A 27,575-nucleotide genomic window follows, 5' to 3' on the forward strand; every position below is an offset into this window, starting at 1 on the left:
GCATAGTAACTTGCATTTTCTCCTCAGGACTGCACCTTTAAATAGGTAATTTTATTAGGCCCTATCCTTGCACATGAGGCAGCTGCCCAGTCACATGGTTTTTCACACAAAGACTCTCCCAACGGTACTCTGCACGACACTGCTGTCTTAACCACCACCCATCACCCTGTTTTCCTTTGTTATTTTGAAGACCACATCCACAAAGTGAGGTTCACTGTACTTCTGCACGGAGCCTGCATTTAGCCCTAAGAATGTCATTTCTAGCCAGAACCACAGCAGAAATCCAAGCCAGCCAAGTAGTCACCTGTGTGACGTACCTCACACCTGTACATCTTGTCATACCACTTAAAAACCAGTCCATACTCTGGGCTAAATCCTTACATTTATAGTTGACCTTTAAAAAAAAACCACGGGTGAAAGGGTGTTTGAGACCATCGTTTTTCCAGCAAGTGTAGCATTTTGAAAGTACAATCTAATTACAATATCCAAGTATTTAAACATGAAGTGAGTCACAATGTGTTTTAAAGGAGCAATTTTTCTGTTAGTAAAACTTGTCATCATCTAACATTAAGCCAGGTAAACAGAAAAACTCATGATTATAAAAATATAGTAAAAAATACAAGTGTAGTTAATTCAAGCAAATTGGACAGAATCCATATTCTTGTCAAATGTGCAGGTTTTAAATGAAGACTTGGAGTAGCAGTGTTTCTTTTAGATAGCTACAAGCCTATGAAACAAAAAATGCACACATTGTGTGTAATCATCACACAAAGTACTTGGAGGATACAAAAATTTTTATTTTAAAAACTTTAAAAAAAGGTCAGTTTTGTCTGTTCACAAAACCTTTCAAAAACACCATACAATTTTAATGCTGACTAGTTATGCTAATTGTCAATGTTTACAGACAATCCTCATCACCATAATTTGAACTGACTGTTTTGTATCATTCGAATACAATTCCCTTTCAACTAAGAGTGCTTTTAAAAATGAAGGCACCAACAAGAAATATATTCAGAGGGTACAGAATTTCTTATTTCTTGAAGACATTCTGTGGTTGACCACTTCTTCATTAGTTACCTGCAGCAAGACACATTCCTGCCAAAGAAAAAAGAAGTATCTGAAGAGGTTTATCAATGTGTGCTCCAAAGCAGCTAGCAATCATTTCAGTGGTGGTCGTAAAATTGAAGTAGAGTGATGGGTGAGAACCTAGTAATCTCCTGATGGGCATATCCCACCCCAGGCAATGAAGCCTAGTGCAGAATCATAAAGATACAACTTTTAGTTTTCACAAGTAACCAACTAAGAAGGCTTATAAATGGAAATCACCGTACCCTATCTCCTTTTACAGCGTACTGGAGAAGAATGAATGTCTGCCATAGGCTAATCCAATGCAAGTTTGCTGCTTGGGATACGGAGAAAGACACATATGGTCTATACAATACACATTCTAAGACATTATATGTAACTTGAAAACTCTGCATTTTGTTTGTTATTAGAGGGAAAAAAAAAACCTTGCTCTAGTATGTCATCCTCAAAGAGGTAGCTCTTATTTTCCTCCATCGTGAGAATCCCTGTTAAGATGGGCTGGCTACGGTTTAGTGAATATTTTGAAGTACCACTGAAGGAACCCCCAGAAAAGCTTTATTTAATGATCACCTGCTTGCCTCAGTTGTTCAAAGGTAGCACTTTACAGTCCCTGTGGCAGCAGATTATGCTTGTCCTTGGTTCATATCAATGCTAAATTCCAGCAGGGAAAAAAATGATATGTTAAAGTACCAGAATCTTCATCACGAAGAGAAAAAAAAAATAAAAATAAAATCAAATGCCCTCCCAAAAAAGCCAAAAAGCCCCCAAATGTCAATTTAATATATTGGAAAACAGGATTCACAAAATTATTTGAGTTGATAATGGTTAACTCAATTTATTGCTATGTTAAACTACATATAAATAATCACTATACTGACATAGGAGACTGTCATATAGTATTAGTTTATCTTTTTTTGGAACAATTAAGAAAGGAAAAGTAAATAAGATCTTACCTAAAGCAGTTTAACTGAAGCTTAGAACTATTTTTCTCTACACACCCTCAGCTTTCGATGGCATCCTTCTAAAACTACGGCAGTTTAAAGTTTTGTAGAAACACAGCCCAGTTTTTTAAGACCGGCTGATTTTAGTAGCCGTCAAGAGTTCTCTTGTACTAGACCTGTGTCCCTGGAAGAGTACCTCGCTGGGGATATCTCCTTGCATTGAAGAAGCAGCATCTAAAAGATCTAAAAAGGTGTTTCTCTTTGCAGAGATATCCCTTCAGTTATCTAGATACTTTTATCCTGATGAATTGCAGACAACACACTCTTCTGATCAGCATTTAAATTTACATATATATGTAACAAAAGCTTAGCAAAGGACTTAATTATATACTACCCCCTCCTTAACTTTAAAATAAAAAGTCTATAATTACACAATTTCCTTTAGAATTATTTTATTAAATCATAAATGTACAACAGCTTCTTAACTCTACACACGCACTTAAATTTTTTAAAGGAAAACGTTATGTCTTATTACACCATGATCCTGGCTAATAGCTTTTCAAAACTTTGAGAAAAATCTTAAAAAAGAAGGTTTCACATGTCACCTGAAACTTACAAATTTAACATTATCAAAGAAGGAATGCTTCTACACTCTTACAAAGACCACTAGAAAGAAACAACAATTAAAAAGCTAAGAAACTGTCTCAAAGGCATTTTTTTGTGTTTTTTGTATTTTTTACAATCCTTCCTCCACAGTAAGGTAATGTTATTAAATAATCCAATCCATTCACAAAATGGCTCTCTGCATCTGCTCTGGTGTCTTCTGCCATATCACTGCATATTTATGCATGACTGAGATAAGAGTTTCCTTAACATTGTTATTTCGATAACCTGAAGCTGTTCTGTTACCTCTGGGCTCTCATCCTCTCCTATTTATACAGTGAAGCCTGTTTCAACAGAAGTAAAGAGTAAAAAAAAAATAGGTTATGAAATTATCCATCTAACCAGTTTTTAAAGGAAAGATAACATGAGCCTAAAAAGCTTTTCCTCCTGCAGCTAGGTCTCCCAAGAGAAATAGCAATTGTAGTACTCTCATAAAAATCCACTTACCCATGGCCAACAGGCAGAAAAGCTCAATAGCGGCTCCTCCCTCCATAACCCCCACTTCCTCCACTGCCTCCGGGACCATAGTTCCCTAAAATTTTAACACAGAAAGAGAAAGTTTTTCGTAAGTCCATTTGCCAAGATTTGTAGGACAAGCAACATTTTAAACTTTATCTCAAGTTAAAACTTTTAAAAAGCCACTTCCTAACAACTCATTACATTTAGGGACAAAATTCTTAAAGGAACCCTTTATACATATGTATCATAATCTCCGTAAGATATAAACACCACCTACTATAAATAACCAGGGTTTCCAATGTTTAAAAAGTTCAGATTTTTTTCTTTAAGCTGATTAGCGTTGAGTGTTATGCCAGCGAGTGAATGGGAAGCTCGCTGTTTGTTCAGAGATCACAGCCATTTCAAAACTTACTAGAAACACCCCTAAGGAATTTTACTTGGGCCAGGAACTACCAAGCAGGATTAATCTTTTTATTAACATCAAGGATTCTGCCTATTCTGAAGTGCTACCTTTTTTAATTTACAAAAAAAAAAAAGTGGGTCTGGTTTTCATGTTAGGCCGCTGGCAGTTTTACAATTCTGGGTTAGTACTCAGTTTAAACTCCTTTTTCGAAGTAGAGGGCAGTAGAGAGTAATGAAAAACAAAAACACATTTAGCTGTATCACTACCCTCTCCAAGTTACATTTTAAAAGATGCCTACAATTTGTATCATTTGATGCCATAAAAATGGTCACAAGAACCAGTAAGGTCCTATTAGAGGAATTAAGGTTATATTCAGTACCTCCACCATATGGTCCCCCCATGTTCCTGCTACCACCAAAGTTTCCACTCTTCATTGGACCGTAGTTTGAAGGTTGCTGATTATAGTTTCCAAAATCATTGTAGTTCCCACTTCCATAATTGCCTGTTAAACATTAGAAACAATTAAAAGTACAGTAGCCATGTACAATGAATCCATTTTAACATTAAAAAATATACCACACAAACATAAGCAGTTATGAAACCTCAAAAATTAACTACAACAATAGTAATACCTCCCTACACCTTTAAAATGACAAATGTTCAATTCAAGTGCTAAGTCATTTTCAATTCCAAATTCATTATTTTCCCCACATACAGTTTTCACATGAATTTATTACCTCCTCCATAGTTGTCATAACCACCTCCGTAGCCCCCACCCTGGTTGCCATAGCCAGGTCCTCCACCACCATATCCTCCTCTTCCTCCTCCATAACCAGGACTACCTCCAAAATTGCCACCTATTATAAAATAAGCCTTTCAGTAATTGCTTAATATCTTCAAAGTCAGAGAACTGTTCAATCTGAGGAAGCATACCAATCTACAAAATGCTACTTGAGGATTTTCTAGTTAACTTTTGCAATCAGAAAATGTTCTATATTCTGTTATCTATGCTTTTGCACATAATAATGGACCCTCTAAGAAATTTTCCCTCGCCCTCCAAACAAAATGAAAAATATCTTCCCTTTTTTAGACAGCAACTGCAGCTACCAGAAAATTTCCAGAATAGGCATGGTTTTCTCCCAAAATAAGGGGTCAAAAAGGGGTGGGAGTGGGGTGGTACTGGCTCCTGGTTACTAGAATTCCTTTTCCACTCAGTTTCTGGATTTCTGCCCAATTTTCTTGCTAATCTATTGTCCATTTGAGAAGCATGGAAAAAAAAAATCCAGATTCTGACTCAGTGATTTCTTACTCTCAAATCTTGAGTTTGTCATTCTCTAGAATAATCTAGACTCTCTACTTTAACAGTAAGGACAATAAGGAAAAGGTCTAAATCCTATAAAGTCTCCTACCAAAATATTTGTAAAAGAGCTCAAAATCTGAGCTGATTTTTAAATATGTTGTCATACAAAAACCAACTTTTTAGAATTAGGCTAAGATGCAGCACTACAAATTAAATACTCTTAGCAGGACCATTTTATACATTTACCTTGAAACCTTACAGTTTTGAAAAACAAAGCCTAAAACACTAAAGAAGGTAAAGACTTTCTATTAGAAATCTGTAACAAATACATAATGGGTGGGACTGCTTATCTTTGCAGAAGAAAAAAAAAATCACCTTGACTACTTTGTGGGACATTCATTCCATGGCAAATCACAGAACATGTCTTGAATAAAGGACTAAAATAAGAACAGCTGCAATACAAGTTGGCTCCTTCTCAAGGGCCATTTTTCATTACCTTTTTATCCTCAGTTCTGTCAAAGCAGCAGCTGTGCTCAGATTTCCTGTTCTACTTAACTCAGTAAAGCCAGGAGGCTCAGAGAGTAGACCGAATACCGAGGATATGGAAACGCAGAATGTCCAACCCTCAAGTCACTAGTTTTTTCCTTTAAATCACTAAATACTAAAACGATCTACATTTTAATTTCTGTGGATGGGGCTCTTGGAACAGTACCAGGAGAGTACTTACAACAGAATAAGTGCTTAGTTGGAGGAAAAAGCAATATGGGAAAACCTGGTCAGGACACAGCCTACCTAACCAATGTCAACTCTTAATAAACAAACTAATACCATACAGGTAGGCATATTGTAAGGGCAACCTTCCCCCGCCCTCCCCCACCATCATCTTAAAACTAACCTCCTGGTCCTCCTCCGTATCCATTGTAACCATCTCCAAATCCACGACCGCTTCCATATCCATCTGTTGGGAGAAAATGAAAGGTCAAGCACTCCAGCGGCTACAAAATGTAACCAGCTCACCTAACTTCTTTCAATGACCCTTTCTGCTTCCTGATTCTTATTTTAACACTTCATCTCCTCAGTCTAAGTTTAGAACTGACCTATGTGGCTTTTACCTCACACTAAAGGCCAACTCAGATTTAGAATGTCCCCCAATTCATTTTAAATATGCAATAATTTTTGTCCTTAATACTAAATGAACCAGTTTCTTAGAATCGGATTTTTAAAATTTCTAGCAATGTGCCTTAGACCAATAGAATACACAGGTTCAAGTAAAAGACAAAGTGGCAACCTGAAGGCCATGGGTAATTACATATTGGGGTGACACCAATGGTTATGTCCAGTCATTACTTCAAATCCTTACTAAGCAAATGGTTAAAAGCACACCATTTAAAAACAGGATTTGTCTTTTCAACCAACACAGTGAGTGAGAATGAGATGGGAAACTTAGACTGACAGAGTTGAATCGGGGAAAATAAATTAAAGGAATTATTTTTATTCAATAGTTTTGCCTTCTTGTATCTTAAGTCCTATGTTAACATTTGGACTTACCAGATCCCCCTCTAAAATTGCTTCCTGGGCCTGGTCCAAAGTTTCCACCACCACCACGGGAATCCCCAAAGCCAAAGTTTCCTGCAAACAATTGCTCACTTTAGCACCAAGTTTACCACACCTAGTACGGCAGGTAATCTGATGAAAAGAGAACCATTACCTCCTCTTCCACTCCTAGAACTCTGGACTTCCTGCATCTCTTGTCTAGATAGAGCTTTTCGTACTTCTGCATTATGGCCATTGATGGTGTGGTATTTTTGCACTGCAACACAAGTTTTAAAGTTTGAGTATCAACCAGCATTTGTATTTTTATTTTTTTTTAATTTGGAGAAAAGCTCAATGCTTTAAAAGACAAAGGGCAACAAAGCAAAAATTTTCCAAAGACACTACATAGAAAACAAAAGCTGTAATTTACTTACATACAATTTTATCCACAGGATCATGGTCATCAAATGTAACAAAACCAAAGCCCCTTTTTTTACCAGACTGTCTATCTGTAATTATTTCAATAGTATCAATTTTCCCATATTCCTCAAAGTAATCTCTAAGGTGATGTTCCTCAGTGTCTTCTTTAATTCCACCAACAAACAGTTTCTTCACAGTAACATGAGCACCAGGTTTTCCAGATTCCTAGGACACAAAGAACATTATTTGTAAACTAAATCATACATTTCATCTAAGGAACACGTTTCTTCCCTCAAGCAAAAGTAGGTAGTATGCCTTTTGCACCCCATTGGACTATTCCAAAGACAATAAAATAGACAAGTTATGAGTGCATGCATGCACTCACACCTGTATATACACACTCTATTAATAGGACAGTCAGTCCAAAGCAATCTTACCCAAAGCCAGAGTACACAGAATGTATCAAAAATGGTCAAAGTGCCACCCCCCTGCCCTCCCCCCTCCGGCTGGGAAAGAAAACTGGTGAAATTCTTAAGGTGCAGCCTCTGAAAGCTTGGATCAAATTCACCATTGCAAACAATTAGATCCTCAGACAAGGTCTGTTCTGCTCACCTCTCTGGCTACTGCTCTTTTCGGCTCAACCACTCTTCCATCAATTGAATGAGGTCTTGCAGACATGGCTGCATCCACTTCAGCCATAGATGAAAATGTTACAAAACCAAATCCCCTTGATCTTTTGCTTGCAGGATCCCTCATAACCTATAAAACAGAAATCTGAATCTATTACCCAACAATTACAATATAACAGAGCATATATTTTGATACACCTGTACCAAAATTTTGTTCTTTAAGTTTGCATGGGCAAGTAAGAATTTCAAAGACAATTTACCACACAGTCTGTGAGCTTCCCCCATTGTTCATAGTAGTTTCTCAAACTTTCTTCTGTTGTTTCAAAGCTTAGGCCTCCAATAAAAAGTTTACGGAACTGTTCCTTTTCTCTCTGCAAATAAAAATATGAGAGCATTGGGATTTAGTCTGGTTAGAGTATACTTTATAAAGCTCTTAAATGCTTATTTTCCACTTAAGCTTTCTTAATTCTTTATAAACCCAAGACATTTATAGTTGGAGCTTTCATCAAAAGGTTTTTGTGTTTCTGGGGTGTTCAATCAATTACCAGTGTGGTAACTTAAGAGCTGATGATTAATTTCCATCTCCTGTGTGCCCTCTAGTGATGGTTCCACTAAATCAAGATAGGCCAGGTATGAGCCATAAATGGACTTGAAAAGCTCCCTTCTTTCATTACTCAAAGTTGCCCAGCTTAGGTTTAGGTAAAAAAAAGAAACTTTAAAAATTTTCACAATTGTTTATTAGCAAAATTAATGGCCTGATCTTTTGCTGAAATGCTTCAGGTAGTTCATTTGCTTATTCTGTGGAATTAAAAATCTTAGTGGCTGAAAAGTTTCGACAAATTATGCAGATAGTTAGTACTTCGAATTTTATACAGTTAATGACCCTCCCCAAAAATTTAAGTCATAGGAGCCCTAATCCACATCTTTAATTTATAGACCTCTTTACACTCTCCAAAATAGGTTATCTCGTTTGATCCTAAACAAACCATTCTGCCAAGGTATGATGCTATTATCACTATTTTGCAGATGAAGAAATTGAGGCAGGATTACATATTTTAGTGTTATCGGGGACAAAAAAAATTTTAAGTTGACTACTGGAGTTAATGAACAAGAGTGTAATTCTGCTCTTGTAACAGATCATCTGATGCTTTAAAATAAATTTTCAAATATGAAGTTGTCTCACATTGTGTGTATTTAAAACACATTCTACTAAAGCGTAAGAGTCATTTTTGCATTTTGAAAGTGACTATCAAGTAGGCAGTACTGCAGACAACCTCGAAATGTATTATTTATAACGTGCTTCAACTACAATCCTTCTCAAAGACAAACAGGAAGGAATAATGCTTCACAATTCTCAAACTAGATCTAGATTGTGGAAAATATTAATTCCTAACAAAGAAACTTCCTAGAAACTATTCAGATGTATCCCTCATTCAGGTCTTCAAAAAATCCAAGCAATAAACTGCAACAAAGTGAAGCACAATTTCAAATTAAATATTAAGACCTCGACCACAAAGGGGGGAAAATTGTTCACCTTTTAAAAAATAATTTAGGTTTACTGCGCCTAAGTTTCAAAAAAAAAAAAAAAAGGCACAAATGTCAATATTTAGGTCTTAGAGCGTTTTTCCCCCGAGTTATGAACTTCCAAGTCCAATCGCACAGATCAAGTTCATCTTGACTTCTTTTTTGTTCTCATGTATCCGAAATTTCTACTCTTGGCTGCAAAGCTTTCTTAAAATTGGATTTTAATCTGTCAAATAAGATTTTGATGCTTCAAATCCTTAAGTCGTTCTTAATAGCAACTAAATGCCAAGAAATGCTGAGAGTCAAGACTGACTACCCGCCATGATTAGGGAATGGCCACGTGGTTATCTATAGTAAAGAAAGAAGATGGAGAGGCCAGTTTCACGTCCTCTTCCAGCATGACCTTGGCCAACAAGTTCTCTCATTGAGGAGGTAAAGCTCTCAATTCTTGAAGTCAAAGGGTTTACAGGATTACTATGTGATCCCAAACTGCAGAATGTACTAGAGGCTGGCGTTCTAGCGAGTAATCACCTCGGAAAATCACACCACTAAACCACTAACTTTTATAAAACTCTAATTGTGAACCGTGAGCGCATTCCGCAGCTGCAGCCTGCCTCTTCGGGTGTTAAGGAACCAAAAAGGGCTGTTTTATTCCGGTGGCGCCTCCTCTACAACGGGAGAACTAAGTCTAAGGTGAGCCGCTGCTCCGCGGCCCCTCCAGCCCCCAGGTCCTCTTAAGATGTTACTCTTGGTGGCTACAACACTTAAGCCTCATATCTAAGGATTAAACGAGCTGGTTAGTTTTTCTCTCTTTTGTACACAAAGCTAATTCTAAAGCGTCCTATCAACTATTTGGAGAAAACCGGATACAATCGAGTTAGGATCAAATCGCCTTTGCAGGACACAGACTCAGAGTTTCAATTTTCCTATCACTCCCGGCCAGGCCCGACTGCGCTCTATCGAATCGTCACCTAATTGCACTAATTGGACTGGGGGGGGGAGACCTGTGGGCCCCGAACAGGGCGCGTGGCCCTGGGGGAGCACGCGGCGCCGCTGCCCTCCGCTCCCCTCCTCCGGGATCAGCGGGAGGCCCCGGAGCGGCCCAGCCGCCCCACCCCCCCCTTTGTACATTGCAGAGCACGTGGTCTCGCGCGGGAGGGAGGCCGGGGGAAAGAGGGAGGGGGATGGGCCCGAATGGCGCAGCAGCTTTTCTCGATCCCTCCCCTCCCCCAGGACCAGGCCCGGCCCCGAGCGCCCCCCACTCACACTTAAGTCCCTGGAAACCGCCCTCCCTGCGCGCTCCGGGGGCCAGGGCGTCATTTCTCCGGGCCAAGGTCGGCGGGGCCGCAGGGACTGGCGAGCGGCTGGAGCGACAAGCCTGGGCCGGGACAGGCCGAGGGCGTTCGCGCCAGAGCCTTGCGGCCGCGCCAGACCAAAAGCAGGTCCGGAGCGGTGGCGGCGCGAGGCCGGACTCGGGAAGATGGCGGCGCTGGCGCTGGGCGCGGCGTCGGGAGCGAGCCGCGGGGCCGCGCCTCCCCCCGTCCCCGGCCGCCGCCGCCCAAACGGCCGGGCCTGGGGCGGGAAGCCAGGCCGGGCGGCAGGCAGGCAAAAACTCTAGGGCCTGCGGGGCCTCGGCGAGGTATCTCCGGCGGCCGGAGCCCAGAGAAACCTTCCCGCGTCTGGCCGCCCCTCCCCCACCTCCCCGCCGTGCGGAAGGTAATGGCGCCCGCGGCCCGCAATGGGTGAAATAGAGCCGCCAGCTCTTCAAGCCTACCCATCCCCCCACCACGACCCCCTAAAGTACACCCCCCCGGGCTGCGGCTCACCTCCATGGCGGCGTCGGTCGCCTCAGGCCGGGGCCCCGCAGCCGAGCGAGATGAGAAGGATCTCCGCGGACGGGCGCGAACCGGACTCGTCCTGGCGCTGGTGGGGGGCTGCCGTGCCGCTGCCCGGGAAACCACACCGCCGCTGGGCGCAGGGTGCGAGGCGGGGAGTGAGGGCGAGGGCGGCCGGAGAGCGGGTCGACTAACGGGAGGAGCAGGCAGAGGCGGCGACTCCGGCGGCGGCGGCTGCTGCGACTGCTGCTGTCGCTCGCGAGGCTGCCGCTTTTCTAGAACCTTCCCTCCGACCAACGCGTCTTCCCCTCCGCCTACGTCAGTGCGGCTGCGCAGACGCACTAACGGCCGCCAACGGCGCGGACAGGCTACGCTCGCCCTACGCCAGCGGCGTACCCCGCCCCCGCAGGGCGGTGCCTGGCGCCATTGACGTCCACGCGGCCTAGGGCCGGGCGCAGAGCTCGAGGAGGCGTAAAGCAAGTCTCAGAATTGCGCACGGCCCCCGCCTCGGCGGGGCGGGGGAGAAACGGTCGCGCAGTTTGAAATTAACACAGCCCCCGCCCCGGGCCCCGAAGGGCTGCTTCCACGCCTCCAAGTCCGGGAGCCACCGCCCCCTCCGCCCCCTTCCTCCAGCTCCGCCCTCCCTCCCCGCTCTGGGGCCACCACTCGGGTCCGGCCTGCCCCGACTCCACCGTCCCATTCTTTCCCTCGGCCCCCACCCCCACCCGTGGCCGACCCCGCCCCCACCCGTGGGGAGGAAGTCCTTGCGGCCCCGCGTTTTGGCGCCAGCGCTGACGCCGACGCGGCGAATCCCCAGCCCAGCCCGAGCCTGCGCGGCCGCCGGGCCCCCCGCAGCTGCAGCCGCGGTCGCCCTCCGCCCCTAGTCCCGTCCTCCTCTCTAGGGACCGCAGGGCGGCCCGCGACGGTAAGTGGAGCCGCCGCCGCCCCTCCCCCACGCTCTCGGCGCGGCCCGGAGGCGGTGTCCGAACGCCCCTCCCGCCCCTCCCCCCTCCAGTTCCCGCCGCCTGGAGCCCTGCCCCTGACGTCATCGCCCCGCCCCGGCCGGCTCTCGGGCTCCGCCTCCGCGCTCCCTCATCCCCCCCCCCCTCCCCCTCCGTGCTCAGCAGCGGCGGCTCCAGCGGTAGCAGCAGCGGCAGCAGCAGCAGCGGCAGCGGCGGCCCCGCGCAGCCCAGCCCCGCGCTCGTCCGCCCGCCGCAGCCCCGGTACCCGTCTCGCCCGCTCGCTCGGAGGCAGCAGTAGCAGCAGCGGCGGCGGCCGCGGGCAGGGCTCGCACGCAGGCGGGCGGCGGCAGCAGCAGCGGCCCGGACCCGGAGCGGCGGTGAAGTCGGTGCCTTTCTTGCTCTCCCCTCCCCTTCCCCCCCCCCCCGGGGCCCTGGGGCCGGGCGGGGGGGCGACCACGTCGGGGCTGGACTGGCGCGCCGGGCGGGGGCCGCGGCGGCTACGGGACCCCCCCCCCCCACGGACGCACCGCAGGCCCGTCCCGTTAGCTCTGGTCAAGGCCGGCGCATCCGGCGCCAGGCCCGGCTCCGCGCGCGGCTGCGGGCCTTTGTTCCCGCCCCCGCTGGCGTCCTTAAGGCGGGAGCGGCGGGTGGGGGGCGGCCCGGGACCGGTCGGGGGGGGGGGCGGCCGATGGTCCGCCCAGCAGCGTGGCCTGGCCTTGGACTGCGTCCTCCCTTTGGCCTTGGCCTCGGGAGCGTGGGCAGGGGGCGACTGGGCGGCCACGTGAAGGCTTTAGCTGCAGAGTGACCTCGTGAGCCCCGGGGGTCTGCTCGTTATCTTCCAGACGTCCAATTTGGGGCTGGTGGGGTTAAATTGGGAGCATTGCAGCCCGCTCTCCCCGCCAAACGCGGCAGCCCCCGGGGGCTCCTTGACCCCGGTGTCGGAGAAGCAGCGGGCTTTGTGTCTGTGCCCTCCCCGCCCCCACCCCTACCCCCTCCCCAGAAAGGTTGGCGAATGCTAGGGCTTAGGTGAGCATGCTTATGGAGGCTAGGTGTGTGCCACTCAGAACGTGCGCAGGAGCTCCAAGTGGGCTTCTCCACTGGATTCTGTCCAAACTTGCTTGTGTCGAGAGAGATGCGTGCTGTATACATGGGGGTTGGAATCAGGACCGAACTTGTATTCAACTAGCTTTTTCTCTCATGTAAACTTCCTTTTAACTGTCATGCATTTTTCTAGTAAAAGCTCTTCAAGTCTGCAATAAAAAATGGCCTCCAATAAAACTACATTGGTAAGTTAATAAGCACCTAAAATATGTAAGGATTAACCCAAGTCTTCCCTTCCCCTCCCAAAAAAACAATTATAACTTTGCATCTCTGTGGTTCCTAAACACACATCCAACTTTAGCCAAGTCTAAGATTTTGGGCCCCATCCAAGACCTTGAAGTTAGGAGAGAGCACTTGGAGTGACTTTGTAACAAACCGGATAGATCTAATGGGAAACTCATCTCCGACACGGGTTTTGTAGGGCTGGAACCCCAGGGAGGTTTGATGAAGCTACATAAAGCAACATAGTATCTTCTGAGAAACTAACAGGGTTTCTTCAGCATCCTTTCTTCTTCCTGTCTCCCTTACATAGGATGCAGCCAGCCTGGGAGGGCCCATGGAATCTTCTGAGCCTTCTGAATGGCTGTGACTTCTCTAGTTAGCATGAATTGGGGGCCTGGGGGTTGTTGCTCTAGGAGTGTTTAGTCTAAAAGCCAGGTTATTCCTCAAGTTAATCTGGGTTAAAAGTTACTCTTTGACCCACTTCTATTTTTTTAAGCTTTGGGAGAGCCCGAGAGACTTTAAACTGCTATGTCTCTCCAAGCTGTATCAGCCAGGTTGTAATTTGTAAGTAAATTTAGGAGGACAGGGAAGGACAGAGCTCCAATCCTTGAGCATATTTCAAAACAGCCTTTTCTACCAACTACAATGTTTGTATCTGGCTATTTCATGATGCCTCCTGTATTGATTTCTATACCAAAATGTACATAAAGTTGCATCTACTTAGATCCATCAAATTTAATGCTTGCTGAAAGCATATCTTTATTAAGAACAGTCATTGAAAAAATTCACATGAAAATCACGAAATTCAAAGTTATGGTTCCCATTGTATCGAGTTCTGTATTGTTTTAGTAATTTTTTTAGGCCTAAAAGGTGAGTGTTCGCACAGCTGAAACGACAGTGTCTGTATATGCTTTGGATTTCACACTAAAGAGAGAAAATTGGTGATGAGTTGATGTGATGATTAGATATACTTGAGCCAAATGCCATGGAGAATAAGTTGATAGCTGAAATACTAAGGCTCTCCGATGAGATTCCCAAGCACTCGGGTATCATTTATAATGTTAAGGTGGCTCTGGGAAGAGGCCCAGATGATACCCTTGCTTCTTTGCTTCGATTTTTCCTAGGTTTCTTCAGCCAAATCTCCATATTTTTATGAGTTTGCATTGACTGCATTCTCTGGCCAAAGAAACCCAAATGAAGGGAAGGGTTAACTGTCCATGAGGTGGAGTATGGAGGATTCTGATGATAAATGGATGGGTAGAAGGAGCCTGTAAAAAGGTCCACTTGCTGCCACCTCAGTAAATTAGCTTTCAAGCCAGGGACGTGGTGTGCACACTGTTTTCCAAAACTTTGTGTGCCATCTGACCTTGCTTTGTATTTAAGTGGACAAAGATCTTCCCAAGAGGATCCCCAAATGGCAGCTTTGGATCATAAAAAAAGTCAATGGGATTTTCTGAGAAATCCCCCAGGCCCCAGAAGTGGGAGTCCTTTTGGAAGTTTCAGTTCTTCCGTTCTCCCCTTTTTTTCTACAACTGGGCTATGAAAGGGGATTGCTTTTCTTTGCAACATGGTAGAGAGGAGTGGTAGGCACCTAGAGGGAGATGCCCCCATGCTGAGAACTGTGTAGTTCATTTTTCCAGAAGAGAACATTGTGAGCATGACCAGCATCACACCAGGGCACTGGACATGGGGCCTGTCATGCCAGCCTAGTCTCTGTGCCTTTTCCTCTTCCTCTGTTTCCTTCCTCCTGCTTTCTGCATCTGCTGTGTTCAACCTTTTGAACTTGGGTCTCCTTGCTCTTTATCTCCATGGGGAGCAGCTGTTTTGTCTTCTGTTGGGGTGGTGCTATATTCTGATCAGCTTTTTGTCTTTCCCCAATTTCTCTATTTGCCCCCCTAACCATTCCTGACTTTCCCTGTTGCTCATCCAGTGTTCAAAAGCAGAAAGCTCTTGGACGATGCTCCATCCATCTGCATAGTGCCGAAGTATTTATTTCTTCCTGGTGCTGATGATTTTATGCCCTGGGCATCTCCTTGGAAGTTTTAGTAAAACAGACTCATAAGTTTGATCAATTTATAATGGAGCCAAGATAGCTCCCATTTCACATGGTGTAATAAATAACGCATATATATTTATATCAGTATTCAAAATATATCCTCTTGGAATCTTGAGGCACTCCTCACTTTTTTGTGCATTCACTATATTTAGGAGGTTGCCTTAAGCCACCAAACAGCTAGGGTTTTTATTGTTTTTAAAAAGCACAAAAGCCATTTTCTTCAAAGAAAACATACAAAGTAAATGCTTAACTGGGGGACCTGGGGGATTGTTTCAGTGAGTAAAAAAATCTTGAGAAAAACATTGTTGCTAAAGGAAATGAGCGTTGTCCTTTTGAACGCGGGCTCCTACCAAAGTCCCGATGTCATTACTGCTGAGCTGGGCCACCATTTTAGAACTTGTTCTCTCACCTTCTTCACCTGCAGAATCATTTTGGTGATAGCATTGTAAGTTTGTTTAAAGTGTCAAGGGTAGTCGGAGAATTAGGGCAATACTTTGTTACCTTTTTCCACTTCACTGAGCTGGGGGGTGAGAGGGGAGGCACTGGTTGGGTGATTTCCAGGGCAGGCTCTAAGCCAAGCACTGCCCACTTGGTTTTCCTCTAGGAGGCTTTTGGGTTGTATTTCATACTGAGTTTTTAGTGGTATGTGGCTCTTGTTTTGGGGTTTGTTTTTTTTTTTTCTGCTGAGCTGCAGTCCTTGTTAACACGCTTGATTCAGTTACCAGCCATGTGACTGGCCACATCCATACGTGTCCCTGGTTAACATCTGGTTTCTCAAACAGAAGGGGCATCTGTCCAGTCTGTCTGCATCTTGCTATGACATTTTATTGTCTTCCTTTTGGGGCTCTGCACTTAAAGATGTATTTGCAGTCCTAGGAAGTCTTACGCTGCAGTCAAGGTGGCCGGGAGCGGCTTCTTGTGTCCAGGGGAGGAAAGGCAGGGGTGGCTGAGTGCAGGCAGGTGCTTTTTTGGGTGCCCTCCTACTTCTGCCCGGGCGTCTCTTCTGGGCAAAAGCTGCCACATGTTAGAAGTTAACCACCCATCACAGTTAAGCGAGAAGCAAGGAAACCCAAATGCTTGACACAGCTTTTTTTTTCCTCTCTCTTTTCTTTCCTTTTTTTCTTTGTAGCAAAAGATGGGAAAGAAACAGAATGGCAAAAGTAAGAAAGTGGAGGAAGCGGAGCCTGAGGAGTTTGTGGTGGAGAAGGTGTTGGACCGGCGAGTGGTGAACGGGAAAGTGGAGTATTTCTTGAAGTGGAAAGGATTTACAGAGTAAGCAGCCGCTCTCCCATCACAGCTACCTACTCTTCTGCCCCAATTAGCCTCTGTCAGGGGGGACTGTGGGTATTGGAGGCTGTGGGCTCAGTGGCCCAGGACAGCCCCCTGGGTGCCCTGTCACCTCTGTCAATGACTGGCCTAAGGACTCTACCACCCCCGGGGTCCGGGATCCTAGGACCTCCTAACCCCTACCTCCAATTTCAGAGGATACAGTTCGGTGGAAGTTGAGGTTTTTAATCCAAGAGCGGTCATCAGGCAGTAATGCTCAGCATACAGACATAAGCACAAGGAGTTGGTGTCTAGGGAAGCCACATACATGTATCCAAGATGATGGGGCGGCGGGGGGCGGCGGGAGGAAGGGGGAAGTAGGAGGCTCTGGTCCCTGAGGAGATGGGGAAGGGCCTCCGCAGAGCTGGCTTGTTAGTCCTATGGAAAGGCCGAAGAATTGACCTGCTATTTGTGGCATGCGTCAGGAGAAGCATTCAGTGCCTTTTGATAGGCCAACAGTATTGACATGTCTTTGCAGTGAACAGTGGACATTTGTCCATCTGCTGTGTGGACAGAAGGCCGGCCTCTTGAGCTTCCAAAGATAGGATGCTTTTTAAACTCTGGTCCAGAAATGGTCAGTTGGGTTCTGTATGCTCTGAGATTGTCTCATTTGATCCTTGCAACAACCGTGGAAGTAGATATTGACATTATCCTCTTTTGGAGCAAGGAGTAAATTGTGGGTTTGGAGGTTAAGTGACTTGCCTGGGGTCATGTTGCTACTCAGTGCCAGTCCTCTGAACTCAGTCTCCCTGACTCCAGGCCCAGGCTTTGTCCACTGAGCCTCATAGCTAATGGGATAAGTGTCTGGTTCTGTAATCCTTTTAGCCTAGCTTTCCAGCTCCTTCTCCCTCTTACACCAAATGGCTCCCTTCAAAATTGCAAGGCTTTGGCTTGAGCCTTTGCCTTTCCTATAGGGCCTTTTGTACAAGGTGTGAGGAGCAGACAATATGGGTACAGGTTAGTTGTTGTTTTTGTAGTTCCTTCTGTTGTGAAAGTGACTTTACAGCTGCCCAAGTTTGAGCAGGTCCCACCAAGCCAGGAGGACCACAGAGGGGCTTGGAGATGCCTTGGCCATCAGCCTTGAGCTGGGAGTACTTGGCACCCAGGGTGAGAGCCAAGGCCTGGGAGGAATTCAAAGGATGGGTATGCGGGCATTGACAATGGGAGACTTCGGAAGCAGCATAACAGGGACAGCTACATTGTAACGTTGTAGCTTCAGCATGTTGGCATCCACAGATGTGGGGGGGGTGCTGCTGCTGCCATCTTTGTGCCCAGGGCTTGGCCACCAGCAGTGAGTGTGTCCTCGCCCCAGACTCACCCAGCTGGAGCTTCAGGGCCGAGTGCACTCACTGCCTCTGTGGGGTTGAGGAGGAAAACTTGCCACCTGGGAGAGTTCCCAGAGCTGTTGCTCTGTTTCCTTTATTTGGCAGCTTGATAGAGCCCACCCCAGCAGAAAACCACAGCTGCTTCCTTTCCTGGCCCTTTGACTTTTCTCTACCGAGCTATTCTGGGTCCACGAACATTAAGCACTTACTATGTTCTCAGCACCAGGGATTCAAAGAAAAACATGACCCAGCCCCTGCCTTTGGGTGGCTCACCATCTAATGAAGGGAGACAAGAAGTCATAGGTGGGATGAATAGGAAATAATCAGCAGAGAGAAGGGACTAGAATGGGGGCGGGGGGGGGGGTGCGGTGAGCTGGCACTAGAGGGAATCCCAGAAGCGGAAGGGGCATGGAGAGCATTCCAGGAATGAGGGACAGCCGGAAGGGCACTGTCCTCTGGGCTGTGAGGCGGGAAAAGGCTTTTTGGGCAGGGGCTCTGGAGAAGGGGGAGTGAAATGGTCAGACCTGCCAGCACAGTAAAAGATGGGCTGCCACCTGCCCAGCCCAGTGGGTGGCAGGGTCAGAGGAAAGGAGGTGTGAACAAGATGGTAGAAGGCCAAGTCGCCAGGCCTTGGAAGCCTGTGGTCTGGGGGAAGGCCTGGGGAAATGGGGGTACCCTCTGCAGGGACACAGCTCGAGCCGATTTAGTGGCGGGCAAATGGAATTGTGGGAATAGGCTTTTTTCCTCCCAGATTACTAGGAATATTTTTGTATCTCAGCCACATTGATCCTTGCCATCACGCTTGATTAGACATAATCTGATCCTGCTACCAATTAGGAAGGAAGACTGGTATTATTAATTAGTCTGCACAGACTTGTCATCTGTGCAGCCCCTGGTGGGAATCTTGTTACTAACATGGCTAAGTCAGTGCTTCCAATCTTTTGTTTCTCTTTTCCAAATGCAGGTGGGAAAGAGCTCCATATAATCAGTCTTATGCTTGAATAAAGTCTTTTTTGATAAAAGGTGCATTTCAGGAGTTGGGAAGTACAGGGTTAACCCAAACCCTAGCCCTCCCAGATGAGCTGGACGCTGGCTTCACGTTTCACATAGAAGGGGAGGAAGAGCTGGGGGCATTTCGAGAGCCAGGAGTTTACCTCTGCCTGAGTAAAAGCATGAACTTACAGGGCACTTGAGGGTTTCCAGAACATTGCCCATTGGGTCATTAAAACTAGGCCATGAAAAGTAAGCCTTTTGTTACCTTTTAGGGTTAGTAAGGAATCCAGAAGTCTATGAAGCCTGGCTCTTGGGCCTGGGCTTCAGAAGGTGGCCCTGGGTCAGATCTACAGTTGTGGGAACAGTGGCTAGCCTCTGTCAGTTTAACAGAAAGCTGGGAATCCTAAGGTTGATGAGGGTTTGGGGTTAAGAGGCCTTGGGAGGAGCTAGAGCTGCAGGGAGGAAGGAAAAATGGTACCCATCGCTTTATACTCAAATAATGATGTTTGTTTTCTGGGAATATTCTGGATTGTCCACAGGATGGAATCCTCTCCTGTGGAGTCTTTTTTGGGCATTTATGTCCAGGAATCCCTTACCGTAGGGGAGAAAGGTTAGGGAGTCAGGAGGAGAGGCCTGGCAAATAGTGGATACAGGTTAAAGTAGGAGAGGGCTGTAAGCCCGGGCAGGCAGCTGGGGCACTTGGAAAGACAGCAGCATTTTGTTCCATCCTGAGGACAGTGAGCAGGGAGCCAACAGGAATGTCCCAGGTCCCTGTTGTGACCGCTCTTGGGTGACGGTCACATGCATGGCAAAGGGCCATCAGAGGAGAGGTAGCAGGCACCTTTTAGGCCCTGGGAAATTACTGCCTTGTCTAACATCAAAGGAGAAGAGGCAGGTTCAAGCATGGTGCACAGCCTGGTACCGAAGTCTATGGGAAGAAGGTTCTTTGTAGAGGTGGCAGGTGCGTGAGGTCAGTAACCAGTGTGTGCCCAGCAGTGGCTCCTTGTGGCTTCTGCCCATGCCAGGCAGCCTTCTTGGAAGCCCTGCCATGTCCAGGCCACATCCCATGGTTCTCAGAGGATCCTGGGGGTGTAGGATGGGTGGTGGTACCTCCCTTCACATGATAGCGGAGAGACAACATGAGTGCAGGACACGCCAAGCCAAACCTGGGTAGCGAGAAAGCTCCCAATGTTAGACCCTTGGGATTTGGGGACTCCATTTGGTGTTGGAGCTGAGACTGGACAGAAACCAAGCCAGAATTCCCCTGCCAAGGACCCAAAGAAACTAAATGCATGACAGAGCCTTTTTGTTTATCTGTTTACCTCACAAGGACAATTTGGCTGCTGTAGGCCAGTGGAGGGGAGGGACTCAGTTTCCTGATCTGTAAAACTGATTTGCTTTCACAGGGGTTTGTGATGAGTTTGTTTGGAGGTTCTCAGAAGTCCTGGATGCTTCCTATTCCTAGCTTTCTCATGGTGCTAAGAGTCAGAGAGGGCTTTGAGGTTTGTGGAAGGCAGGTCACACGTGACAAAGTACTGTGGGCATTAGAGAGTTGTCAGGTTTCCCTGCAGGTGAGAGGCGTGTGGTCTAGTAAAGGCAGCGCTGCATCTAGGGCCAGAAAGCCTGTTGTCACAACTCTGTCATATAAACCTGCTCAGCTTCTGGGTCCTTTGTAAAAATGGGAAGTCTGTGAGGAAATTGCCTTGTGAACTTTACTGGGGAGTCTTGTTATCGCTGGAGCTGGACTGGTCTTGGGATAGTGCCTGGACATCTCCAGCCTCCTTGCTCTTCTCTGCTCCCTTGGCTCCTCTCTTTTGCCTCTTCTGGGCTGGGGCCATATCCTTTCGTGCCTTGATCACCACCTACCTTGTGCCTCCATTGGCCTTGGTGACTTTTCATCCTTCTCAGCCCCTCTGCCCTCCCTCCCCAGCTCCCAGGATCCTGCTCTGTCCTGTTTTTCCTTTCTCGGCCTCCAAGTCTGAGATCTCTGTCCTCCGTCCCCTTCATCCACTTGGCCAGATCTTGTCATTCTGCCACAGCATCTTTCTTGCCACCTCAGTTGGGATCACATTTGCCAAGTGCTTAGCACGGTGCCTGGTACACCACTCCCTGTCTGCTGTAGGTGGTGCTTCCCACCCTACCTGGACCCTCCATAGAAAGGGCAGTTCATGGAGCCCCTCATGGACCTCTGGGAACAGCATTCATTGGTGCCTGTCTTCCGTCCCTTAATGTGGACCTTCAGTGAGGCTGTCCTTAGCCCTTTTCTCTCAACCGTTGCCCCATTCTGATGACTCCTGAATGTCCCTGTGGTGCCTCATGCTCTGTAGGAAAGGGAGAGGGAGGCGGAGAGCAATGCCCAAAGGAGGAAGGAGCTGCGGGAGGGTCCGTGAGACGAGGGGAAGAGCGCCAGGAAGGGACTTGGAAGGGAAGCAGAAGCCCTCCCTGCAGATTCTCTCCGAGGCTCCCTATTTTGTGGCTTAGATCCGTATAACTTAAGAGCGTCGGAGCTCTCCGCCGTGGATCGATCCGCTTCCTCCAGAGCGCACTTGTGGGAGAGCGGATCTTGGTCATGCTGCATGTGTCTTGTTCCTGTTTCTCAAGGACCCTGGGTGGTTTATTTTCTATTATTGACATCCATTGCTTCCAAAGCCATCTTTGAGCATTTGTGGCAGGGAAGAGAAGGTGAGGGTGGTGCCCTCCCCCCGTGCCAGCGTCAGAGGGCCCCAGCTTCGTGAGACCCGTGAGAGTAGTCTTTCCTGTAGCATCTGGGCGGGAGGTGTGGAGCCTGAGCTCTCCAACTAACTGGCAGGTTGTGGGGGAGGGGAGGGAGGTCCTATTTGAAGCCTAGGGCCTTGACTAAGAGGCCAGTGTCCGGACATTGCTCCCTTTGAGAAGCTGTGGGGGCTCTGGGATGGTGGTGGGTCTGTGCTATCCTGCTCTGTAACACACTTGTTCCAAACTGCTCATTCACTTTTAAATGCTGGCAACTGTCCAGACCAGGGGTAGGGAACCTGTGGCCTTGAGGTCCTCAAGTGCAGCCCTTTGACCGAATCTAAACTTCACAGAACAAATGCCCTTCAAAAAAGGATTTGTTCAGTGAAAAGGCTGCACCCAAGGACCTAGAAGGCCATATATGTCTTCAAGGCTGCAGGTTCCCCACCCCTGGTCTGGATGCTGGGCTATTCCTGCCAGTGGAGAGGCCATCGAGACCTTTGTGGAGACGCTGAAGTCTTCCCAAATGGAAGCGCCAGCCACAGCGTTGTAGCGGCTGGAGCCTGGGCCTGGGCAGGGACGGTCATCGAGGGCTGACCATTTACTAAATGCCATCACGGTGGACTCTTCCCCAACAGTGCTGACAACACATGGGAACCTGAAGAAAACCTGGATTGTCCAGAGTTAATTGAAGCATTTCTGAATTCTCAGAAGGCTGGGAAAGAAAAAGATGGAGCCAAGAGAAAGTCTTTGTCTGACAGCGAGTCAGATGACAGCAAGTCAAAGAAGAAGCGTGAGTCGGTAAGTACTCTGGAGCCCGAGGTGGGAGAAGGAATTTGTGGAGGGCCTCCCAGAGATCTCTGGCGAGACTGATACTGAAAATTCCACTTGAGAGTCCTGTGGTGATGACCTCCTGGGGAGGTGACCTCTGCCCCTCACTCTTGGACAGCCTGCTTCCAGCTCTTGCCTCAGTTTCCCCTCTGGGGCCCTAGTTCAATGATCTGAAGTCCCCCAAGCCCATCCCCACCAAGAGACAAACGGTAGGAAATGTTGAAGAGTCCTGGGCTCGGCCTGTCAGGGGGTGACCTGAGTGTTGTTGATGCCGCATCACACGTGAGGAGACGTGTTCCGTTAAGTGTTAGGGCTCAATGTTAGACACCTTTCCCTGGTTGCCTTGACTCAGGGGCACATTCTCCTACGCATCCTCACCTAAGGTGCCCCTCTGAGAGGACACATTCGAGAAGAGGGCGTGTGTTTGGATCCAAGTGTGTGTCCCCAAAGACTTGTCACAGGGACTTTCTGCAAACCCATTTTCTGTACTTAAGGGTCATGAACTCTATGTAATTCATACATTTTTAGAATTGCTATCTCCCAAGAGGTGTCCTTTCACATTGTGTAGTATTTTCTTCCCGTCAGCACCAGAGCATGCATGAACAGGCTAGTGCTTGAGGAAATCAGTGCTTTTATATCACAGGTGATGAGCCACAGGGTTGGGGGACCCCTGTGCTATACCGTGTTTACATAGTGAATTCACCGTAGAGAGTAAAAAGTAGACCTTTTTTTTTTTTTTAGATTGGCCATCATTACCTTAGTCTTCTAGTTTTTAATTGCTCAGACAAATCTCAGTTGTCATCCTTCCCACCCCCATCCCCCAAGAAATTGCTCTGTGATGGTGCTGGAGGTGGGGAGTCTACAGCTCTTCTCTCCTGTGTGGGGATATTAAGTGTTGTGGCCTTGATTAGATTATGGGAAAAGACAATCCAGAATCTTGACTGCTATTAATAAAAAATCACATTAAATCAAGGAGTTTGGTATCTTTCCAATGGCACAGCATGTGCTGTTATACGTTTTCGTATTCTGCATTGACTTTCAGTCATTTGGAGAGTTCATATCAATTAAATTTAAAATTTTAGTCTTTTGTACGTTGCCATCTTGGCTTCACCCCAGTTTTAGTCTTTTTAAACTGACAGTTCAAGACCTGGTTTGGTTGGGTTTTTTTCAGGTTTTCTGACTAGTTGTCCATTGTAGCTTTTAGAAAGATCTGTCCCAAGTTCCGTCTTGGGCTTTGTTCTCTTCTAGATGTTCTAATGACCCTCCTCTCTTTAAAGCTGGCCAGAATCAGATGTGCCAGCAGGGAGAACGTCGGCTTAACGAACTCTTGTAACCTTTCACGACAGGCTGACAAGCCTCGGGGCTTTGCGAGGGGCCTTGACCCAGAGCGAATCATTGGTGCTACGGACAGCAGTGGAGAGCTAATGTTTCTCATGAAGTGGTAAGGACTGAAGTGAGACGTGGTGAAAAGCCTTGTTTGCTAAGATAAATTTGTGGAGGCGCCCCAGGTGAGCGTCTCGAGCTGACTTTTCATGGCACAATGGCAGCCCATGAGGGCATATTTGTTAAACTTCTTTTGTGGGTGTGCTTGCCAGGCTATGTGTGTCTGTGTGTGCACACGAGTGCATATATTGGGGAATAAATTTTAAAATGGCCTGGCCATCTCTAGGGAGATGTCCAGATCATCCACTCTAACACCTCAAGGCTGCTTAGGTGGGTACTGAGAGACAAATGGAGATTTGAACACTGGACCAAACTCTGCAGGAGGGAAGTTATTTGTTCTGGGGAGAAGGTAACTTGAGCAGGCCCTTAATGGAATTAGGTGTGAACCATAGAGGTGTACTAGGAGACAGCATTGCCAAGGGGTGTCTCCTTAGCAAGGACCCAGGCCTGTGTGTGGTGGTCAGGAAGTGGCCAGAGAAAGGGCAGCTGCTGGAAAGTAGCAGAAGGGAGCGGGCTGTAGATGCCCAGTGAGCTTTTGAGCTTACTACCAAGGTTAAAGGCCTATGGGTGAACTGTTCAAGAATACATTGTTTTCATCCAAATAAAAACATCCTTGACAAATTAGTCTGTGTTTGAACATACTGATAGGGGTTAACTTGCTAAAATCACCACAGAAATGTCCACCAATATTCCTCATTAACTTGTTGAAGGTTGGAAAGGGTCATTTGGCAAACAGGATAAACACAAGTAAGGAAAGATTCAGGAAGACTACCCTGTAAAGAGGGAGTTTTCAGCTCCATAGATAGGCCAGAGTATAAACGTGAGAGGGATCTTCAACCTTTGTCAACTGTAAGTTACCCATGCTTGTCACACAAGACTGCAGTATCAGGCACAGTGGTCAGTGGCGGTCAAACAAAGCATGATCTCAAGATGGGTGTTGTAGTGGACAGTTTGGGGGGGAGGGTGTAGAGATCGGCTGCTTTTAGGGATGGTATAAAAAGTGTAGCCTTCCTCAGAATACTGTGGAATCTGAAGTGACTAAATTGATAGACTTTGGACCATAGCCAGAACCCCTCACCTCTTAAAGACAAATCTGTGCACTTGCAGAAATGAGAAGATAGCTTCTGACTGGGTGGAGAGCAGCGGCTGGCCGTGGCAGGAGCTGGAGAGGCAGCAAGGCCAGTCTCTGAGCCAATGGACCCATCCTATAAATAGGAAAATTACTTTGAATTCCTCTTCCTTACAAAAAGATGTATTGTAAATATAGTTTAGACCAAAGACCTTTTTTTTTTTAAACTATGGGACTTCATAAATTGACTGTCAGTACTTGACTGGCTCTGTGAGCTGGTTGATATTCGTTACTACTTCCAGTGGTATGGATCAAAACCCATCTTTGCCTGCCTGTGCTGTGGAACATACTTAACATGTATGTAGTTAGGTAGGGTTCAAGGGTGTTAGAACTCAAAATTAAAAGAAAGCTGTTTAACACCAGATTTTCTTGGTGATCTTTTAATTTCATTACATTGTCAAGATAAGGATAATTGAGTCTACTGAGATTTGTTTAAATCTGATATTGTATGGAAGAAACAACAGGATGAAATGTGAAGCCAGTTGGTTTGTGCTGCAGTCGGATGGGATGCACTGAGTCTTTGATTTGGGAGAAAGTCCCAGGAATAGCAGAACCTCAAGTAGACTGACCTATTAGTGTCCAGTTTGCCACACAACCTCCAGACCCATCAAAGGTCTCACTCTCACCCTAATTTAATTAGAAGCCTAATCATTCTTCTCCTAAATCAGCAATTTTAAATTGTGTGAATATTTTGGTTGTTTTTTGACCCAGCTTTTTCCACCCTCCACACAGGAAAGATTCCGATGAGGCTGACTTGGTGCTGGCCAAAGAAGCAAACATGAAATGTCCTCAGATAGTCATCGCCTTTTATGAGGAGCGACTGACCTGGCACTCCTGTCCTGAAGATGAAGCACAATAATCATTTATGTTGCTTTTTAAAACATATATATATATATATACACACACACATACATACATGCATATATATATATATATATATAATGAAATCTGGATATTGATTCCATTCTTTGATTTGTTAGCAGTGTGAGCACCATCTACATCTAATGAGAACTGAGTTGGGTAGGTTTTAAAGTAGGTTTTTGTTTTTGTTTGGTTTGTTTTTCGTTTGGGCTGGTTTTTATTTTGCATCAACGGCACTGGTAACTGAACAAGTAAATACAAGCTTTCTGCGTTTACTTAACATTTATCACAGAAGAGAGCATTTGATACTATGGAATTATTAACTTCCTCCACAGTAGAGAAGAACTTTTATAAATACTGATTAATACCTTCTGTAGTCACTACTCTGAATCCTAAGAAATGTTTAACCCCCATGTATGCCTAAGGTTAGCTGTCTGAGACAAAGTTGTGTCCGTGTAGAATTTCGACATTCGCTCGAAACCCAACTTAATAATAAAAGCTATATTTTACACCTAGAGGTAAATCCGTTGACAGGTTGCTGCCGGCAGCCATTTCCCATTATTGCTCGGTTCTGGGGAGCCAAAGAGCCCATTCCTCCTGACTGGCAGAAAATGTGCTCCCTTCACTTTTCCAAACACTAACTGTTTCTGAACAGAGCAGAATGATTTTATAGGCACTTTGCAGCCTTGCTGGAGTGTTCACAGTAGGGTAGTGCTCAGTGTCTGGAGCCTATTAAGGAGCATCTCCCTTGTGGATGCAAAGGACAGCTCCACACTTATTACCCAAACAGGATCCTCTCCCCAAAGCCTCAGATCTGGCTGGACAAGGGCCCTGTCTGCTGGGACCCATGGCCATCTTGCTGGCAGCCTCCCCACGGGTCCAACATCTCAGTCGATGTTGCCCAATCCTAGGTTAGAGACGTGCATGGGTAAATGCTACCGGAACTTGTTTGAACATTTACCTAAAATGTTAAAATAGAACCATTTTGGCCTTGATTTTAAAAAAGAGAAAAACTTGGACTTCCTGCTTTGGAAAGTAGGGGTGTCCCATCTTATTTTACTAACCAAAGGGTCCTCTCTTAATCATGTAGTAACATCCCCATCTGCTGGAACGTACATATTCTGCCCAAAGGGCAGGCATTTGGGGGGGGGGTTGTGTTTTCCTAACTATGGGCATGAATGGGGAGCAGACGTACCCATGTTAGGTAGTCTTCTATAGTCTTGATGTGCATGTTTTTTCCTTCTTTATCCCAACCCATCCCTTCAACGTAGGACCAGCCTTTTGAGTATTTGGGTCACTTGGCTCCTCGGGAGCTGGGCAAAAAAAAAAATAACTTTGTAGTCATTGGAATGTTATACAACTGTATATTGTTTACTTTATTGTAAATACTGGTGAACAGTGGTCAATAAATAGTTTTATATTCTTCCTTTACATGCAAAAACTTTTTCTAAACTCCCCTCATGGGAGTGGGGGCAACGGGTGCTGTGAATGTCTTCCCAGCTTTGCCGAATCATTCCCTGACGAATCAGTGGATATCACCTTAAAAACCTTTAAAGTTTGTGTGTTTCTTTGAAGGCTCAATGGATGCCTTTTGGTTTTTTATCAGGTATTTCCTGTACACCTACCACCATATTAAATCCTTTGTAGCAAAGAAACAGTTAAATTCACAGGAGCAGCCTATAACAGCTTGGGCAATGTTTGTGCCCATAGGCTCCCACCAGGACCCTGCAAGATGAGTTACTGTCATACATTATTGCCATCATAACTACACTGGTTCTGCTTCCTTTGCTTTTCCATCAGTTGATGCAAGTCTTCCTGTGT

General features: G+C 46.3%; 3 protein-coding genes across 8 annotated transcripts; 2 read left to right on the plus strand and 1 right to left on the minus strand.

Annotated features, from left to right (window-relative positions):
* Window positions 1-776: 776 nt before the first annotated feature.
* HNRNPA2B1 (heterogeneous nuclear ribonucleoprotein A2/B1) lies at window positions 777-11,245 on the minus strand. Of its 4 annotated transcripts, none has more exons than XM_036758814.1 (12): window positions 10,785-11,245; window positions 7,695-7,805; window positions 7,418-7,564; window positions 6,820-7,030; window positions 6,561-6,662; window positions 6,401-6,481; window positions 5,748-5,810; window positions 4,290-4,409; window positions 3,932-4,054; window positions 3,138-3,222; window positions 1,657-1,737; window positions 777-1,095 (listed from the first exon to the last, which is right to left on the minus strand). In XM_036758814.1, exons 1-10 carry the CDS (start codon window positions 10,788-10,790, stop codon window positions 3,161-3,163), a joined length of 1,026 nt encoding a protein of 341 aa, XP_036614709.1. In that variant the 5' UTR covers window positions 10,791-11,245; the 3' UTR covers window positions 777-1,095; window positions 1,657-1,737; window positions 3,138-3,160. The 4 variants fall into 4 exon arrangements, with proteins under 4 accessions (XP_036614709.1, XP_036614707.1, XP_036614711.1 ...); XM_036758812.1 differs by having other exon boundaries at window positions 1,657-2,974; XM_036758816.1 differs by lacking the exon at window positions 4,290-4,409 and having other exon boundaries at window positions 779-1,095; window positions 10,785-11,078.
* On the plus strand, window positions 10,789-12,540 carry LOC118850817 (basic proline-rich protein-like). The gene is made up of 2 exons (XM_036760473.1): window positions 10,789-11,206; window positions 11,369-12,540. The coding sequence occupies exons 1-2, from the start codon at window positions 10,789-10,791 to the stop codon at window positions 12,538-12,540; spliced, it is 1,590 nt and encodes a 529-aa protein (XP_036616368.1).
* On the plus strand, window positions 11,431-27,185 carry CBX3 (chromobox 3). Of its 3 annotated transcripts, none has more exons than XM_036759764.1 (6): window positions 11,431-11,718; window positions 12,990-13,041; window positions 16,264-16,406; window positions 22,129-22,291; window positions 23,668-23,762; window positions 25,626-27,185. In XM_036759764.1, the coding sequence occupies exons 2-6, from the start codon at window positions 13,018-13,020 to the stop codon at window positions 25,750-25,752; spliced, it is 552 nt and encodes a 183-aa protein (XP_036615659.1). In that variant the 5' UTR covers window positions 11,431-11,718; window positions 12,990-13,017; the 3' UTR covers window positions 25,753-27,185. The 3 variants fall into 3 exon arrangements, with proteins under 3 accessions (XP_036615659.1, XP_036615660.1, XP_036615658.1); XM_036759763.1 differs by lacking the exon at window positions 11,431-11,718 and adding an exon at window positions 11,918-12,137; XM_036759765.1 differs by lacking the exon at window positions 12,990-13,041 and having other exon boundaries at window positions 11,529-11,718.
* The last annotated feature ends 390 nt before the right edge of the window (window positions 27,186-27,575 follow it).

This window comes from Trichosurus vulpecula, chromosome 5, assembly GCF_011100635.1.
Source record: "Trichosurus vulpecula isolate mTriVul1 chromosome 5, mTriVul1.pri, whole genome shotgun sequence".
In the NCBI taxonomy this organism is placed as follows: domain Eukaryota; kingdom Metazoa; phylum Chordata; class Mammalia; order Diprotodontia; family Phalangeridae; genus Trichosurus; species Trichosurus vulpecula.

Excerpts from the sequence above, each read along its gene's own strand:
- CBX3 (XM_036759764.1), top strand. The coding sequence starts at position 13,018 with ATGGCCTCCAATAAAACTACATTG. Across the intron at positions 13,042-16,263 it reads CCTCCAATAAAACTACATTG|CAAAAGATGGGAAAGAAACA; the intron begins GTAAGTTAATAA and ends TTTTCTTTGTAG. Across the intron at positions 22,292-23,667 it reads CAAAGAAGAAGCGTGAGTCG|GCTGACAAGCCTCGGGGCTT; the intron begins GTAAGTACTCTG and ends CTTTCACGACAG.
- LOC118850817 (XM_036760473.1), top strand. The coding sequence starts at position 10,789 with ATGGCGGCGTCGGTCGCCTCAGGCCGGGGCCCCGCAGCCGAGCGAGAT. Across the intron at positions 11,207-11,368 it reads TACCCCGCCCCCGCAGGGCG|GGCTGCTTCCACGCCTCCAA; the intron begins GTGCCTGGCGCC and ends CGGGCCCCGAAG.
- HNRNPA2B1 (XM_036758814.1), bottom strand. Across the intron at positions 5,811-6,400 it reads CAATTTTAGAGGGGGATCTG|ATGGATATGGAAGCGGTCGT; the intron begins GTAAGTCCAAAT and ends TTCTCCCAACAG. Across the intron at positions 4,410-5,747 it reads ATACGGAGGAGGACCAGGAG|GTGGCAATTTTGGAGGTAGT; the intron begins GTTAGTTTTAAG and ends ATTTTATAATAG.